The sequence below is a fragment of the Coregonus clupeaformis genome, chromosome 17, assembly GCF_020615455.1.
Source record: "Coregonus clupeaformis isolate EN_2021a chromosome 17, ASM2061545v1, whole genome shotgun sequence".
NCBI classification, from domain to species: Eukaryota; Metazoa; Chordata; class Actinopteri; order Salmoniformes; family Salmonidae; genus Coregonus; species Coregonus clupeaformis.
This window is the reverse complement of record NC_059208.1, coordinates 13,999,311-14,017,839: the sequence shown is the minus strand read 5'-3', so window position 1 is coordinate 14,017,839 and position 18,529 is coordinate 13,999,311. Positions and strand designations below refer to the sequence as shown.

The following is an 18,529-nucleotide window of genomic DNA, read 5'->3' as shown; positions in this document are numbered from 1 at the left end:
GTATAAAAGGTTCTATGACTGTCAGCTCAGCAGAGCCAGTATAAAAGGTTCTATGACTGTCAGCTCAGCAGAGATGGTATAAAAGGTTCTATGACTGTCAGATCAGCAGAGACGGTACAAAAGGTTAAATGACTGTCAGCTCAGCAGAGATGGTATAAAAAGTTATGACTGTCAGCTCAGCAGAGCCAGTATAAAAGGTTCTATGACTGTCAGCTCAGCAGAGACGGTATAAAAGGTTCTATGACTGTCAGCTCAGCAGAGATGGTATAAAAGGTTCTATGACTGTCAGATCAGCAGAGACGGTACAAAAGGTTAAATGACTGTCAGCTCAGCAGAGATGGTATAAAAAGTTATGACTGTCAGCTCAGCAGAGATGGTATAAAAGGTTATATGACTGTCAGCTCAGCAGAGACGGTATAAAAGGTTCTATGACTGTCAGCTCAGCAGAGACGGTATAAAAGGTTCTATGACTGTCAGCTCAGCAGAGCCAGTATAAAAGGTTATATGACTGTCAGCAGAGATGGTATAAAAGGTTAAATGACTGTCAGATCAGCAAAGACGGTATTAAAGGTTCTATGACTGTCAGATCAGTAGAGACGGTATAAAAGGTTAAGTATCCAGTCATTGTTTATATTTTGGTGTCAGGGACTAAGAAGCTCTCTTTTTTCTTATCCATGAATACTGCAGACCTTGACTGCAATTTCTCCCAAGAAGATGGACGATTGTGCCATTAAGATGAGGAATATGACTTCCAGAAATGGTATATCTATAAATAATGTGTCATTACTGTTGCATTAGATGTATCTGAATATAACATCCATTTTGCTGTGATGTGGCTGGCAATGGCAACGGATTGATTTAAAGAAAGTGAGAGCAAACTCCATACCTGATGCACATTCTAAAATGATTAATAACAATAAATAGCAATATTCATCAATGCTGTTGGAATTAAAGGGGGCAGTGATATCCAGAAAGTGTCAGGCAAGCCTTCCCCGTCTTTCTCTAACCCCCTTGCACCATGGTTAGCAATAAGCCAAGCCACAGAATGTGTAGCAGCAGGTTCATTGCTATCAGCCTGGAGTTATTGAAAGCTCTCCGACGGAGGACGGAGAGATGACGGGAGCGTGAGAGAGAGAGGGAGGATGGGAGCGTGAGAGAGAGAGAGGGATGGGAGCGTGAGAGAGGCAGAGAGAGAGAGGATGGGCGCGCGAGAGAGGCAGAGAGAGAGAGGATGGGAGCGCGAGAGAGGCAGAGAGAGAGAGAGAGAGGACGGGAGCGCGAGAGAGGCAGAGAGAGAGAGAGAGGGGACGGGAGCGCGAGAGAGGCAGAGAGAGAGAGAGAGAGGGGACGGGAGTGCGAGAGAGGCAGAGAGAGAGAGAGGACAGGAGCGTGAGAGAGGCAGAGAGAGAGAGCAGTGACTTTACTTTTTCTTGAATTTATCTCTGTGTGCAGGTGGAGAGAAACAGATCTCTTGCTGGCAGGAGGTCATTCTAAACGATCTCTGCTGTCAGTACATAGTAGGTGCAGGAAGCTATTATACCTGCAGCAGTCTTGGTGTTCAGTCAGACAGTCGGTGAAGGAAGAGTTCAGACAACATGGAGCATGCCTCACTGTGTGCTACTCTGTGAGTACTGTGTCAGAGAAGGAAGAGTTCAGACAACATGGAGCATGCCTCACTGTGTGCTACTCTGTGAGTACTGTGTCAGAGAAGGAAGAGTTCAGACAACATGGAGCATGCCTCTGTGTGCTACTCTGTGAGTACTGTGTCAGAGAAGGAAGAGTTCAGACAACATGGAGCATGCCTCACTGTGTGCTACTCTGTGAGTACTGTGTCAGAGAAGGAAGAGTTCAGACAACATGGAGCATGCCTCTCTGTGTGCTACTCTGTGAGTACTGTGTCAGAGAAGGAAGAGTTCAGACAGCATGGAGCATGCCTCACTGTGTGCTACTCTGTGAGTACTGTGTCAGAGAAGGAAGAGTTCAGACAGCATGGAGCATGCCTCACTGTGTGCTACTCTGTGAGTACTGTGTCAGAGAAGGAAGATTTCAGACAGCATGGAGCATGCCTCACTGTGTGCTACTCTGTGAGTACTGTGTCAGAGAAGGAAGAGTTCAGACAACATGGAGCATGCCTCTCTGTGTGCTACTCTGTGAGTACTGTGTCAAAGAAGGAAGAGTTCAGACAACATGGAGCATGCCTCACTGTGTGCTACTCTGTGAGTACTGTGTCAGAGAAGGAAGAGTTCAGACAACATGGAGCATGCCTCACTGTGTGCTACTCTGTGAGTACTGTGTCAGAGAAGGAAGAGTTCAGACAGCATGGAGCATGCCTCACTGTGTGCTACTCTGTGAGTACTGTGTCAGAGAAGGAAGAGTTCAGACAACATGGAGCATGCCTCTCTGTGTGCTACTCTGTGAGTACTGTGTCAAAGAAGGAAGAGTTCAGACAACATGGAGCATGCCTCACTGTGTGCTACTCTGTGAGTACTGTGTCAGAGAAGGAAGAGTTCAGACAACATGGAGCATGCCTCTCTGTGTGCTACTCTGTGAGTACTGTGTCAGAGAAGGAATAGTTCAGACAGCATGGAGCATGCCTCACTGTGTGCTACTCTGTGAGTACTGTGTCAGAGAAGGAAGAGTTCAGACAACATGGAGCATGCCTCACTGTGTGCTACTCTGTGAGTACTGTGTCAGAGAAGGAAGAGTTCAGACAACATGGAGCATGCCTCACTGTGTGCTACTCTGTGAGTACTGTGTCAGAGAAGGAAGAGTTCAGACAGCATGGAGCATGCCTCACTGTGTGCTACTCTGTGAGTACTGAGTGGCTCCTGAGTGGCGCAATGGTCTAAGGCACTGCATCGCAGTGCTAACTGTGTCACTAGAGATCCTGGTTCGAATCCAGGCTCTGTCGCAGCCGGCCGCGACCGGGAGACTCATGGGTGACGCACAATTGGCCCAGCGTTGTCCAGGGTAGGGGAGGGAATGGCCGGCAGGGATGTAGCTCAGTTGATAGAGCATGGCGTTTGCAACGCCAGGGTTGTGGGTTCGATTCCCACGGGGGGCCAGTATAAAAAAAAAAAAAATGTATTCACTAACTGTAAGTCGCTCTGGATAAGAGCGTCTGCTAAATGACTAAAATGTAAATGTAAATGTACTGTGTCAGAGATGGAAGAGTTCAGACAGCATGGAGCATGCCTCACTGTGTGCTACTCTGTGAGTACTGTGTCAGAGAAGGAAGAGTTCAGACAACATGGAGCATGCCTCACTGTGTGCTACTCTGTGAGTACTGTGTCAGAGAAGGAAGAGTTCAGACAACATGGAGCATGCCTCACTGTGTGCTACTCTGTGAGTACTGTGTCAGAGAATCTGGTCTCATTGAGGAAGTCCTGAAGAAGTCGAGCCAGACATTCCTTCAAAATAAAAGCCACCCAACTACTGTAAATTGCTTGGATTTAGAATGTTTTTAAAGTTATGTAATACGAAATAAAAATCAAATCAACAAAATATACACCATTAGATTTATTCAAAGCCTCTTTTGCGTTTCATTAACGCCATATACCACAGTGATAGTTTACAAAGTTGCCAACACATGATGTTATTAAAAAACCTTCAACTATTTACAGTGTAATTAGTGCATTACCACATTATTGGTCATTATGTAATGAAGAGCTTAAGGTAAAATGAATGAATCAACAGAAATTAAAAGACGAAGCCTCTATCCAGATCTTCACAGGACTGTCCTGAACTCGTCAAAGATGAAACTTGGCACATGGGCCTCGGCCACCTTTGAAGACAGAAAACAGCAACAGATTATTATATGCATGTAAAATGTAATATTGTAGAGAATATCTATGGGAACAGATGATATGCATGTAAATATTCCAGAGAATATATATAGTATTTTTTCATGGGTGTTGTTGCTAATCCTAATCTAATCCTACCTTGCGAGGCAGTTTGGTGTAGCGTACGTAATCTTCCAGAAACATCAGTGCTCCCACCACATCAGACGGCATGTCCGGGATCCTCTGACTGTAAAGGAATTATTACTGTAAACTCTGACTGTAAAGGAATTATTACTGTAAACTCAATTTCATTGAATTTGAAGTAGAATATAATCCACATATAATAGCACAGTGATCACAAATAATTTATGAAATGTACTTAATTTTGCATTCAAATTGTATTTATACAGGTTATTCCCATCGAGATAACATTTATTTTTGCAAGAAAGAGCTGTTTGAAATAGCAGCCTTGGGCAACGTACCAACACTAACAGTAAAGTCAGACGTATTTAAATTTAGAAAATATAATACATGTACGAATTATATTTTCACAATTTAAATAAGTCTGACTTTACTGTGATATCAGGTTCTTAAAATATGTTTGTTTTTTTAACTGGAAAATAAAAATCAATCAATCAAAGGACTGGTGAGTACAGTACCTGGTGCACTGGTCCATGATAGAGCGTATGAATTGCCCAATGAGAGCCAGGAAGTGCTCTGTGTATCTGGAGTGGAACTGCTTGAGCAGAGTGAGCAGGCCTAGAACCAGAGGAGGCCAGTCTACCGGGTCTGTGGCTTTCCTGCACGTCATCCCTAGAGAAATGGGAGAGCAAAGCTAATCACATGGTGGACTCTCAACGCAACATGGGTCAGGACCAGAGATTACATTTTTTATTACATATTTTTGGATTACTAATTTTTACAGATTATATATATATATATATATATACACACACACACATACACACACACACATATATATATATATATATATATATATATATATATATATATATATATCACGTAGGAGGGCAACAACCCAGCAGCAGGACCGCTACCTCCGCCTTTGTGCAAGGAGGAGCAGGAGGAGCACTGCCAGAGCCCTGCAAAATGACCTCCAGCAGGCCACAAATGTGCATGTGTCTGCTCAAACGGTCAGAAACAGACTCCATGAGGGTGGTATGAGGGCCCAACGTCCACAGGTGGGGGTTGTGCTTACAGCCCAACACCGTGCAGGACGTTTGGCATTTGCCAGAGAACACCAAGATTGGCAAATTCGCCACTGGCGCCCTGTGCTCTTCACAGATGAAAGCAGGTTCACACTGAGCACATGTGACAGACGTGACAGAGTCTGGAGACGCCGTGGAGAACGTTCTGCTGCCTGCAACATCCTCTAGCATGACCGGGTTTGGCGGTGGGTCAGTCATGGTGTGGGGTGGCATTTCTTTGGGGGGCCACACAGCCCTCCATGTGCTTGCCAGAGGTAGCCTGACTGCCATTAGGTACCGAGATGAGATCCTCAGACCCCTTGTGAGACCATATGCTGGTGCGGTTGGCCCTGGGTTCCTCCTAATGCAAGACAATGCTAGACCTCATGTGGCTGGAGTGTGTCAGCAGTTCCTGCAAGAGGAAGGCATTGATGCTATGGACTGGCCCGCCCGTTCCCCAGACCTGAATCCAATTGAGCACATCTGGGACATCATGTCTCGCTCCATCCACCAACGCCACGTTGCACCACAGACTGTCCAGGAGTTGGCGGATGCTTTAGTCCAGGTCTGGGAGGAGATCCCTCAGGAGACCATCCGCCACCTCATCAGGAGCATGCCCAGGCGTTGTAGGGAGGTCATACAGGCACGTGGAGGCCACACACACTACTGAGCCTCATTTTGACTTGTTTTAAGGACATTACATCAAAGTTGGATCAGCCTGTAGTGTGGTTTTCCACTTTAATTTAGAGTGTGACTCCAAATCCAGACCTCCATGGGTTGATACATTTGATTTCCATTGATATTTTTTAAATTTTTTTTTTTTTTTTACTGACAGATCAAATCAATCAAGCCCAGAGCATAACATATGAAAGCATTAAGCAACACTTATCCCCAATGTGGTTCTCCATGGGCAATACAGACAGGAGGACTAATAAAAGCCATCATCATGTTAATTGCTCCCCTTGGCTGTACTGAAGATGATGCGTCTCTATGGCTGCCTTTACACAGGCACGCCAATTCAGAGCTTTTTTCACTCATTGGTCTTTTGACCAATCAGATCAGCTCTTTTGTCAATAATTGGGCATGGACAATACAAGGTGTCGAAAACGTTCCACATGGAAGCTGGCCCATGTTAACCCCAATGCTTCCCACAGTTGTGTCAAGTTGGCTGGATGTCCTTTGGGTGGTGGACCATTCTTGATACACACAGGAAACCTTTGAGTGTGAAAAACCCAGCAGCGTTGCAGTTCTTAACAAAACCGGTGCGCCTGGCACTAGAGGTCTGCGGGACAAATTTATTCTTCCCGCTCCCGCCCGCAGCTTTTCATACCGCACCCCGCCCGCTGGCTTTCTGTCCGACTCCCACCCGCTACCACAAGAACTGGTCCCAACCCAACCCCAGTCACTTGCCAGCAATGGTCCCAGCAAAAAAATAACGTAAGAAATAGGTTAAATTACCAGAGATTCTCACGTGGCCCATTATATTAGGTTATCTGTATTACTGGGCTATATCAGCCAATATGCTAGATGTAGTTTGAAGAGAGCAGAGTTGGAGAGACTTGCACTTTCTCTTGAGCTATTTTTATAGCCTACCTTTTAGGTGTGGGAAGAGTTTCAGACCGAGAAATATGGGTGATCAATTTTTATTTCTAGGCAATATAGCCTAATCAAAGATAACTGCCCCGTGCTTCTCCGCCCATGCATAGTCTATAGCCTACTCTATTTAACTGAGACAACATGCGCACCTGCTCTCGCAGGTATGGCTACTGAACTGGAAGCAGCAACACTTGCTATGTTTTGCACAGTCCTATAGGATATAGCCTACCTTTTAAAGGCCGATTTGCAGGCAGAGACAAATAAATGGGTAATCAATACTTATTGAAAATGATAAGGCACAACGCTCGCTCACCATAGTAGCCTGACCTATGCTCACCATAGTAGCCTGACCTATGCTCACCATAGTAGCCTAACCTATCACCATAGTAGCCTGACCTATGCTCACCATAGTAGCCTGACCTATGCTCACCATAGTAGCCTGACCTATGCTCACCATAGTAGCCTAACCTATGCTCACCATAGTAGCCTAACCTATGCTCACCATAGTAGCCTAACCTATCACCATAGTCGCCTGACCTATGCTCACCATAGTAGCCTAAACTATGCTCACCATAGTAGCCTGACCTATGCTCACCATAGTAGCCTAACCTATGCTCACCATAGTAGCCTAACCTATGCTCACCATAGTAGCCTAACCTATCACCATAGTCGCCTGACCTATGCTCACCATAGTAGCCTAAACTATGCTCACCATAGTAGCCTGACCTATGCTCACCATAGTAGCCTAACCTATGCTCACCATAGTAGCCTAACCTATGCTCACCATAGTAGCCTAACCTATGCTCACCATAGTAGCCTAACCTATGCTCACCATAGTAGCCTAACCTATGCTCACCATAGTAGCCTAACCTATGCTCACCATAGTCGCCTGACCTATGCTCAGCATAGTAGCCTAACCTATGCTCACCATAGTAGCCTGACCTATGCTCACCATAGTAGCCTAACCTATGCTCACCATAGTAGCCTAACCTATGCTCACCATAGTAGCCTGACCTATGCTCACCATAGTAGCCTGACCTATGCTCACCATAGTAACCTGACCTATGCTCACCATAGTAGCCTAACCTATGCTCACCATAGTAGCCTGACCTATGCTCACCATAGTAGCCTAACCTATGCTCACCATAGTAGCCTAACCTATGCTCACCATAGTAACCTAACCTATGCTCACCATAGTAGCCTAACCTATGCTCACCATAGTAGCCTGACCTATGCTCACCATAGTAGCCTAACCTATGCTCACCATAGTAACCTGACCTAAGCTCACCATAGTAGCCTAACCTATGCTCACCATAGTAACCTGACCTATGCTCACCATAGTAGCCTAACCTATGCTCACCATAGTAGCCTAACCTATCACCATAGTAGCCTGACCTATGCTCACCATAGTAACCTGACCTATGCTCACCATAGTAACCTGACCTATGCTCACCATAGTAACCTGACCTATGCTCAACATAGTAGCCTGACCTATGCTCACTATAATAACCTGACCTATGCTCACCACAGTCACCTGACCTATGCTCACCACAGTAACCTGACCTATTTCAATGAGCACATAAACTAGACACACTTGAACTCTCACGCCTAGGAGAGGAGAGAGGCTACTGAAGTCCCCTGTAGCTCAGTTGGTAGAGCATGGCGCTTGCAACGCCACGGTTGTGTGTTTGTTTCCCACGGGGGGCCAGTATGAAAATGTATGCACTCACTAACTGTAAGTCGCTCTGGATAAGAGCGTCTGCTAAATGACAAAAAAAATAAAAAAGTTGAAGCAGTGAATTCTGAGTGTGTGAATAATGCAACAAAGATGTGTTTTTAATACAATATGTCAGCTAAAAACATACAAAGCGGAAAGATGACTGTTCCCAAATAATCTGCAGGACAACAACAATATTTTCATCCAAAGTTGTCTGTCTCAATTGTCTCAAGGCTTAAAAACCCTTCTTTAACCTGTCTCATCCCCTTCCATCTACACTCATTGAAGTGGATTTAACAAGTGACATCAATAAGGGATCATAGCTTTCATCTGGATTCACCTGGTCAGTCTATGTCATGGAAAGAGCAGGTGTCCTTAATGTTTTGTACACTCAGTGTATGTGTCATATGCTGGTGAAAAATTCAATTTCCCCTGTGAGTATCAATAAAGTTGATTGAAACTCACCTTGATTTTTGCTGTACTGCAGTTTAGGCAGATGAGCGAAGATGAAGAGGAAGTTGACGATAGGAAAGTAAGGCAGGCGCTTGGTTGTAATGTAGATCTACAACATATAGAACAGGTGAAGTAAGGCAGGCGCTTGGTTGTAATGTAGATCTACAACATATAGAACAGGTGAAGTAAGGCAGGCGCTTGGTTGTAATGTAGATCTACAACATATAGAACAGGTGAAGTAAGGCAGGCGCTTGGTTGTAATGTAGATCTACAACATATAGAACAGGTGAAGTAAGGCAGGCGCTTGGTTGTAATGTAGATCTACAACATATAGAACAGGTGAAGTAAGGCAGGCGCTTGGTTGTAATGTAGATCTACAACATATAGAACAGGTGAAGTAAGGGAGGCGCTTGGTTGTAATGTAGATCTACAACATGAACAAACAATTCCAATCAACATTCAGCAACAGGTTAGTTTCATCAGCTGTTGTACAAAATCTTACAAAACATTTGACTGCACTGGTGCTTTAAGGTAAAATGAATGAATCAACAGAAATTAAATGACGAAGCCTCTATCCAGATCTTCACAGGACTGTCCTGAACTCGTCAAAGATTAAACTTGGCACATGGGCCTCGGCCACCTTTGAAGACAGAAGATCGAGCACACCGCCATGCAATCTCCATAGACAAACATTGGCAGTAGAATGGCCTTACTGAAGAGCCCAGTGACTTTCAACGTGGCACCGTCATAGGATGCCACCTTTCCAACAAGTCTGATGTCCACATACTTTTGGTCATGTAGTGTACCTTGTTGAGTGGGTTGTGTATCGCTGCAGTAGTAGTGGTAGTAGTAGTAGTAGTAGTAGTAGTAGTAGTAGTAATAGTAATAATAATAGTAGCAGTAGTAGTAGTAATAATAATAAGTATCCATACCTTGTTGAGTGGGTTGTGTATGCCTGCTGCCTCCAGAGAGGCTGTGATCTCATACAGTAGATTGTTGTCCTCCTTGGGGTATGGAAGGCTGGGGTCCTGGTAGTGGGCTTCTATATCAGCCAGTAGAGACCTACAGTAGATACATCATTCAGCAGACACCTGACCATTCAACACACCCTTTAAATGACTGGCAATCATTATTATAGCAACATTCCTTTACAGGGTTCCTTCCCACTCTTAAGCAGAGTTTTCACAAGCAGACATATTCTGATCTTTTGCCCAATTACTGGCAAAAGAGCTGATCCGATTGGTCAAAAGACCAATTAGCAGAAACATAGTGCAGCCTATGGCTATGACCAAAACACAAAATGATGACTTTTCCATGTCTACTGATAAGACATTCCATGACAATGGCCATCCTTTTCATGACAAGCGAGAATCACTCTTTGCATTTCAAAATAACAGTAACCCTTTACTTAAAGCGTGCAGGTATACCATCCTTTATTATAATAAGCATGTATGAGCCTTCATAATGTCTTATAACAAGGCTTATAATATGTTATGTCTCTCTATGCATCATCCCCGTTGGGCACTGACTTGTTGAGGTTTTCCAGTGCAGCAGCGAGGTGTTTGGAGTCAAACTTGCAGGAGTAGTTCAGCTCGTTGGCTATCTGTTGCCTCAGGATCTGCATCTGACCAACCTGTGGAAACATCTGTGTCACTTCCATACAGGGATTGAACCCCGGTCTCCGGTGGGGAGGGGTATATGTCTCTATGTCAAGACTTGAGACCTCTAGAGACTTCTAATAGATTGTATTTTTTTGTGTAGAAGACAGCCATCTTGTAATAAACCTTGAGGTACGTGTTATTGTGGCTGGTGTATTACCAGTACAGCTGGCTCTGCACTGGGTCACCTATCTTTGATTATAGTCTTCTAAATGCCGATCACTGAATATAGTGGTTATGTTGCTAATAACATTAAGTTGGTATTGCTAAAAACAGTTCAATGAAACACAGTACCTTCATGATCGATTCCAAGTATGGCCCCCAGATCTTCTGTGTTTTGGCAACAGCGTTGGTGTAGACTTTACTGGCATTTCCTGACAGAAAGAAGACAAAGAAATGCAACAGTGAGTGATGATGGCCTGGACAGTCAACCAGAACCTAATGTTCCCTGGTCATAATCTCTGGGTCCTGGTCAGTGGGAGCCAGTGAGTGATGATGACCTGGACAGTCAACCAGAACCTAATGTTCCCTGGTCATAATCTCTGGGTCCTGGTCAGTGGGAGCCAGTGAGTGATGATGACCTGGACAGTCAACCAGAACCTAATGTTCCCTGGTCATAATCTCTGGGTCCTGGTCAGTGGGAGCCAGTGAGTGATGATGACCTGGACAGTCAACCAGAACCTAATGTTCCCTGGTCATAATCTCTGGGTCCTGGTCAGTGGGAGCCAGTGAGTGATGATGACCTGGACAGTCAACCAGAACCTAATGTTCCCTGGTCATAATCTCTGGGTCCTGGTCAGTGGGAGCCAGTGAGTGATGATGGCCTGGACAGTCAACCAGAACCTAATGTTCCCTGGTCATAATCTCTGGGTCCTGTTCATTGGGCACCAAATGGAAGAAAATGGACTGAAACAGGGAGGGACTTCCTGGATTAGTCTCAATAAGACAAACTCATTTTTTGTTTTCCGCTGAAATAAGTTTTAAACAACCCTGGTAAGAATCCTTCCTAAGCTGTTGACACCTACCCACAATACCTTTGACGGGATTGACAGCGCTCAGCATGGCTTTAAAGACGTCCACCATAGCCTTGTCCCTCAGGATGGTCTTCTGAAGCACCGTCAGGAAGTTCTAATGGAACAAAAACCTGTCATGTTACGGAACCTTGAGGGGAAGTAATAACTAACTGGACCACTTGAATGATTCTAAATGTATTCAAATAAAACAGGTGAGCTGAGCCATACTTCAATATGTGGTTGTTGAATGATAATGACTGGCCATGTCTCTACAGAAAGTCAAGCTAAGAATGACAGTACGTGTATCAAATATAACAGCAAACTGATATTGACCTCAATATCATGATATTAATAACATGATAGTTGGAACTCAATGAGACAACCTGGTTAAATAATTGTTAGGTCTCAGGTAGTAGGTTCCATACCAGTTAGACAGGCCTAGGATCCTATAGATCGCCAGAGTAGTATTCTCAGGCTGGCTCATGTTACCTGCAGTTCCTTGACGATCATGAAGCAGAGCAGCCTGTCCAGCCCGTTGAGGCCGAAGGTCCCCAGGGTGTCCTGTATCTCAGAAAACAGACGGTTGTTGGTCACCTCCTGGTGGGTCTTCAGGTCGTACCAGGTGTTCAACTGGTCCACGTAGCATGTCACTCTGGAATACAGGTAACAGGTAAACCTATGCATTAAGACATATTAAAAGCACTGAGAAGAGTGTACACCAAAACAGACATCCACTACCATGTATATGCCATGCCGTGTCAAAGTACACCAATGCTCCCTTCCATAACTACCTATAAGCTGACAGACTGATGCCACAAAGGTGACATGGAGAGAGAGAGATACCTACTTGGGGTCTGTGATGTGGAGAGAGATACCTACTTGGGGTCTGTGATGCGGAGGATCTCTCTACAGAGTCGCCCTATGAAGGTGGCTGACTCATCGACCGAGGGGAACTTGGGGATGGGTATATGGGTCGACTGGTAGACACTCTCCCAATCCTGGATCTAAGAAACACAAAACGGCTGAACATTAAGACGTTTCAAAAGTATGTATATTATTTAAACCAGGGCTCTCCAACCCTGTTTCTGGAGAGCTACTCTCCTGTAGGCTATCGCTCCAACCCCAGTTGTAACTAACCTGATTCAACCAGCTAATTATTAGAAGGGAGCTTGGACCTTCTCCTCCAACACGGTTGCGAAGGAGGATGTAACGTTTTCCCTTTTTGATGATGTTTTAATGTTTTAAAGGATGCAAGGAATCGATCAGACAAACTGAGAAAGAGCCATGTGGATTTAAGGTGTGAGTCCAACCTTGGTGCGTAGGAAGCTGTTGCACTCCTGCTCCACGTTGTAGTTGATGATGCGAGAGACCTCCTCCTGCCAGATCTTCAGGCCGTAGATGGAGACATAGTCCTGGATGTACTCAAAGGACCGGTAGAACCCATCCATGGTGGCTGCCATCTCCTTGAGCTTCGGCATCAGCTCACTGGTCTGACCAGGTGTGAGATTGAAATGTACCATGATTAACATGCTGTAACGCTTCATTTCCCCCCCCCCTCTCCATTTTCAAGTTCGCAGACAACTTTGTTTGTATTCTGTCATGAATAAAACCTGAACAATCATGCTACTTCAGAAAGTGAAAGTAAACGTAGAAAGTTTAGAAAGTGACGGTTAACACTGTGCTGAATGGTCTTGTGGAATGGTTCACATTGTGTTGTGTTGTGGTCAGATATCTCACCTTAGCCTTGGGGTTAAAGATAAGTCCTTTGTGTAGAGCATAGGCTACTCTCCTCACCAACTCCTTCCTGATACCATCTTCCAGGAGCTGCTTGGGATCCACCTGAAGAGACACCATGACAGGTAAGACTTATGCGTTTCGACACATTTTCTCAATTATAATATATCTAAAACAACAGTTGCACAAACCTGTTTTAATTTAAAAACTGACCTTGATGATTCCAACCAGTGTAGTCTTCATCATCAGAATCCCTTCAGTAAAGATGGAGATGGCGTGGGTGAGTTTGGCAACCTGTGAGAAAAGGAAGAAGAAGAACAAGTCGATGACGTCCAGCTGTAGAAAACCCACTGCCTCTCACAAACACTGCTCCTCTGAGCCGGAGAGGAACAGTTGGGGAGACTCAGTGAGCATCTGCTCCCTCTCCACAGTTAGGGGCCAGGAACCTAGTCAGGAAAAACTCTGGCTCCTAGTTATAGTCATTAGCATAGGTCCTAACTATAGTATAGGTCCTTGTTATAGTCACTAATATAGGTCCTAGTTTTAGTCACTACCATAGGTCCTAGTTAGTCACTAATATAGGTCCTAGTTATAGTCACTAATATAGGTCCTAGTTAAAGTCACCAATATAGGTCCTTGTTATAGTCACTAATATAGGTCCTAGTTATAGTCACCAATATAGGTCCTTGTTATAGTCACTAATATAGGTCCTAGTTTTAGTCACTACCATAGGTCCTAGTTATAGTCACTACCATAGGTCCTAGTTATAGTCACTACTATAGGTCCTAGTTTTAGTCACTACTATAGGTCCTAGTTATAGTCACTAATATAGGTCCTAGTTATAGTCACTAATATAGGTCCTAGTTATAGTCACTACCATAGGTCCTAGTTATAGTCACTACTATAGGTCCTAGTTATAGTCACTACTATAGGTCCTAGTTATAGTCACTACTATAGGTCCTAGTTATAGTCACTACCATAGGTCCTAGTTATAGTCACTAATATAGGTCCTAGTTATAGTCACTACTATAGGTCCTAGTTTTAGTCACTAATATAGGTCCTAGTTATAGTCACTAATATAGGTCCTAGTTATAGTCACCAATATAGGTCCTTGTTATAGTCACTAATATAGGTCCTAGTTATAGTCACTAATATAGGTCCTAGTTATAGTCACTAATATAGGTCCTAGTTATAGTCACCAATATAGGTCCTTGTTATAGTCACTAATATAGGTCATAGTTTTAGTCAGTCCTAGTTATAGTCACTACTATAGGTCCTAGTTTTAGTCACTACCATAGGTCCTAGTTATAGTCACTACTATAGGTCCTAGTTTTAGTCACTACCATAGGTCCTAGTTATAGTCACTACTATAGGTCCTAGTTATAGTCACTACCATAGGTCCTAGTTATAGTCACTAATATAGGTCCTAGTTATAGTCACTACCACAGTACTCTGATAGACCACCCTGGTCCCTGCACCAGTCTAACGCTAACAGTGCTGTGTCTGGTGTAGTACTGACCTCTCTATATCTGCCATTTAGAATACATTTTTATCCAAAGCCACTTAAAGTCATGTGTGAATAAAGAAATTGTATGGGTGGCCCAAGCGGGAATCGAACCCACAACCTTTGTCATCGCAAGCGCCATGCTCTTCCAACTGATTCACACAGGACCATAAGCTGTCTGGACCACCCTAGTGACCTCTGACCTCGTAGCGAGCCCCCAGCTGAGCGTAGTCCTTCAGCTTGTCCTTGTCCAGTCTGGTGGGAACCTCCATGATGGCATGGATCTGCAGCTTGATGATCTTAGCCAGGGAGGTGAACATGCTCTCAGGGATGATCTGTAACACCTAGAGGAGAGTACAGGAAACATGCTCTCAGGGATGATGATCTGGAACACCTAGTGGAGTACAGGAAACATGCTCTCAGGGATGATGATCTGGAACACCTAGTGGAGAGTACAGGAAACATGCTCTCAGGGATGATGATATGGAACACCTAGTGGAGAGTACAGGAAACATGCTCTCAGGGATGATGATCTGGAACACCTAGTGGAGAGTACAGGAAACATGCTCTCAGGGATGATGATCTGGAACACCTAGTGGAGAGTACAGGAAACATGCTCTCAGGGATGATGATCTGTAACACCTAGTGGAGAGTACAGGAAACATGCTCTCAGGGATGATGATCTGGAACACCTAGTGGAGAGTACAGGAAACATGCTCTCAGGGATGATGATCTGTAACACCTAGTGGAGAGTACAGGAAACATGCTCTCAGGGATGATGATCTGGAACACCTAGTGGAGAGTACAGGAAACATGCTCTCAGGGATGATGATCTGGAACACCTAGTGGAGAGTACAGGAAACATGCTCTCAGGGATGATGATCTGGAACACCTAGTGGAGAGTACAGGAAATACATCCAATAATGTCACAGCAGGTCTATTTAACAACTTCCTCTTGAGTAGAGATATGCAGAGATGCGTCTTAACCCTGAATCCCTAATCAACCCCTTCTACCCTCTATACACTTGCAGATCTGGTGGAGATCTTGAAAGCATTGGATAGGTATAAGCAATGTAGTAATAACAACCCACCTGGCCTTTCAAGAAACACAAGATGGAGCTATCACCATATTGCTTCCACCTATCCAATCCTCTCAGATCTACACGTGCCTAGGGGGTAGGGAGTAGGGACTGGGGGTAGGGACTGGGGGTAGGAAGTAGGGACTGGGGGTAGGGAGTAGGGACTGGGGTAGGGAGTAGGGACTGGGGTGGGGAGTAGGGACTGGGGTAGGGACTGGGGGTAGGGAGTAGGGACTGGGGTGGGGAGTAGGGACTGGGGTGGGGAGTAGGGACTGGGGTGGGGAGTAGGGACTGGGGGTAGGGAGTAGGGACTGGGGGTAGGGAGTAGGGACTGGGGAGTAGGGACTGGGGAGTAGGGACTGGGGGTAGGGACTGGGGTAGGGAGTAGGGACTGGGGAGTAGGGACTGGGGAGTAGGGAGTAGGGACTGGGAGTAGGGAGTAGGGAGTAGGGACTGGGGGTAGGGAGTAGGGACTGGGGTGGGGAGTAGGGACTGGGGGTAGGGAGTAGGGACTGGGGTGGGGAGTAGGGACTGGGGGTAGGGACTGGGGTGGGGAGTAGGGACTGGGGGTAGGGGAGTAGGGACTGGGGTGGGGAGTAGGGACTGGGGTGGGGAGTAGGGACTGGGGGTAGGGAGTAGGGACTGGGGTGGGGAGTAGGGAGTAGGGGTAGGGAGTAGGGACTGGGGGTAGGGAGTAGGGACTGGGGGTAGGGAGTAGGGACTGGGGGTAGGGAGTAGGGACTGGGGGTAGGGAGTAGGGACTGGGGGTAGGGAGTAGGGACTGGGGGGAGGGAGTAGGGACTGGGGTGGGGAGTAGGGACTGGGGGTAGGGACTGGGGTGGGGAGTAGGGACTGGGGTAGAGAGTAGGGACTGGGGTGGGGAGTAGGGACGGGGGTAGGGAGTAGGGACTGGGGTGGGAGTAGGGACTGGGGGTAGGAACTGGGGTGGGGAGTAGGGACTGGGGTGGGGAGTAGGGACTGGGGTGGGAGTAGGGACTGGGGGTAGGGAGTAGGGACTGGGGGTAGGGAGTAGGGACTGGGGGTAGGGAGTAGGGACTGGGGTGGGGAGTAGGGACTGGGGTAGGGAGTAGGGACTGGGGTGGGGAGTAGGGACTGGGGGTAGGGAGTAGGGACTGGGGGTAGGAACTGGGGTGGGGAGTAGGGACTGGGGTAGGGAGTAGGGACTGGGGTTAGGGAGTAGGGACTGGGGTGGGGAGTAGGGACTGGGGTGGGGAGTAGGGACTGGGGTGGGGAGTAGGGACTGGGGGTAGGGAGTAGGGACTGGGGGTAGGGAGTAGGGACTGGGGTGGGGAGTAGGGACTGGGGTGGGGAGTAGGGACTGGGGGTAGGGAGTAGGGACTGGGGGTAGGGAGTAGGGACTGGGGTGGGGAGTAGGGACTGGGGGTAGGGAGTAGGGACTGGGGGTGGGGAGTAGGGGTAGTGAGTAGGGACTGGGGGTAGGGAGTAGGGACTGGGGGTAGGGAGTAGGGAATGGGGGTAGGAAGTAGGGACTGGGGGTAGGGAGTAGGGACTGGGGGTAGGGAGTAGGGACTGGGGGTAGGGAGTAGGGACTGGGGTGGGGAGTAGGGACTGGGGAGTAGGGACTGGGGGTAGGGAGTAGGGACTGGGGTGGGGAGTAGGGACTGGGGGTAGGGAGTAGGGACTGGGGTGGGGAGTAGGGACTGGGAGTAGGAACTGGGGGTAGGGAGTAGGGACTGGGGGTAGGGAGTAGGGACTGGGGGTAGGATATAGGGACTGGGGTAGGGAATCGGGTAGGGACTGGTGGTAGGGAGTAGGGACTGGGGACTGGGGGTACGGAGTAGGGACTGGGGTAGGGAGTAGGGACTGGGGGTAGGGAGTAGGGACTGGGAAGGGAGTAGGGACTGGGGTTACGGAGTAGGAACTGGGGTAGGGAGTAGGGACTGGGGGTAGGGACTGGGGTAGGGAGTAGGGACTGGGGTAGGGAGTAGGGACTGGGGTAGGGAGTAGGGACTGGGGTAGGGAGTAGGGACTGGGGTTAGGGAGTAGGGACTGGGGTTAGGGAGTAGGGACTGGGGGTAGGGAGTAGGGACTGGGGGGTAGGGAATAGGGACTGGGGGTAGGGACTGGGGTTGGGAGTAGGGACTGGGGGTAGGGAGTAGGGACTGGGGGTAGGGTATAGGGACTGGGGGTAGGGGATAGGGACTGGGGGTAGGGAGTAGGGACTGGGGGTAGGAAGTAGCGACTGGGGAAGGGAGTAGGGACTGGGGTAGGGAGTAGGGACTGGGGGTAGGGAGTAGGGACTGGGGTAGGGAGTAGGGACTGGGGTAGGGAGTAGGGACTGGGGTAGGAACTGGGTTAGGGAGTAGGGACTGGGGTAGAGAGTAGGGACTGGGGTAGAGAGTAGGGACTGGGGGTAGGGAGTAGGGACTGGGGGTAGGGAGTAGGGACTGGGGTAGAGCGTAGGGACTGGGGTAGAGAGTAAGGACTGGAGTAGAGAGTAAGGACTGGGGTAGAGAGTAAGGACTGGGGGTAGGGAGTAGGGACTGGGGTAGAGAGTAGGGACTGGGGTAGGGAGTAGGGACTGGGGTAGGGACTGGGGTAGAGAGTAGGGACTGGGGTAGAGAGTAGGGACTGGGGTAGAGAGTAAGGACTGGGGGTAGGGAGTAAGGACTGGGGGTAGGGAGTAAGGACTGGGGGTAGGGAGTAGGGACTGGGGTAGAGAGTAAGGACTGGGGGTAGGGAGTAAGGACTGGGGGTAGAGAGTAGGGACTGGGGTAGAGAGTAAGGACTGGGGGTAGGGAGT

The 18,529-nt window shown here is 47.2% G+C and overlaps 1 protein-coding gene across 5 annotated transcripts in view; it reads right to left on the bottom strand.

Moving 5' to 3' along the window:
• Positions 1–3,506: 3,506 nt before the first annotated feature.
• The window catches only part of LOC121585944 (WASH complex subunit 5), a 29,308-nt gene continuing 14,285 nt past the window's right edge, over positions 3,507–18,529 (bottom strand). For 2 of the 5 annotated variants that reach the window (XM_041902299.2, XM_041902297.2), the window contains exons 16-29: positions 14,869–15,009; positions 13,375–13,455; positions 13,165–13,266; positions 12,738–12,917; positions 12,307–12,431; positions 11,917–12,079; positions 11,440–11,542; positions 10,709–10,788; positions 10,286–10,389; positions 9,689–9,818; positions 8,769–8,865; positions 4,442–4,595; positions 3,942–4,029; positions 3,507–3,784 (exon numbers count right to left, since the gene is read on the bottom strand). In XM_041902299.2, the coding sequence (XP_041758233.1) occupies positions 3,728–3,784; positions 3,942–4,029; positions 4,442–4,595; positions 8,769–8,865; positions 9,689–9,818; positions 10,286–10,389; positions 10,709–10,788; positions 11,440–11,542; positions 11,917–12,079; positions 12,307–12,431; positions 12,738–12,917; positions 13,165–13,266; positions 13,375–13,455; positions 14,869–15,009 (1,605 nt within the window). In that variant the 3' untranslated portion in view covers positions 3,507–3,727. The other 3 variants (XM_041902300.2, XM_041902302.2, XM_041902301.2) reach the window with 3 other exon arrangements.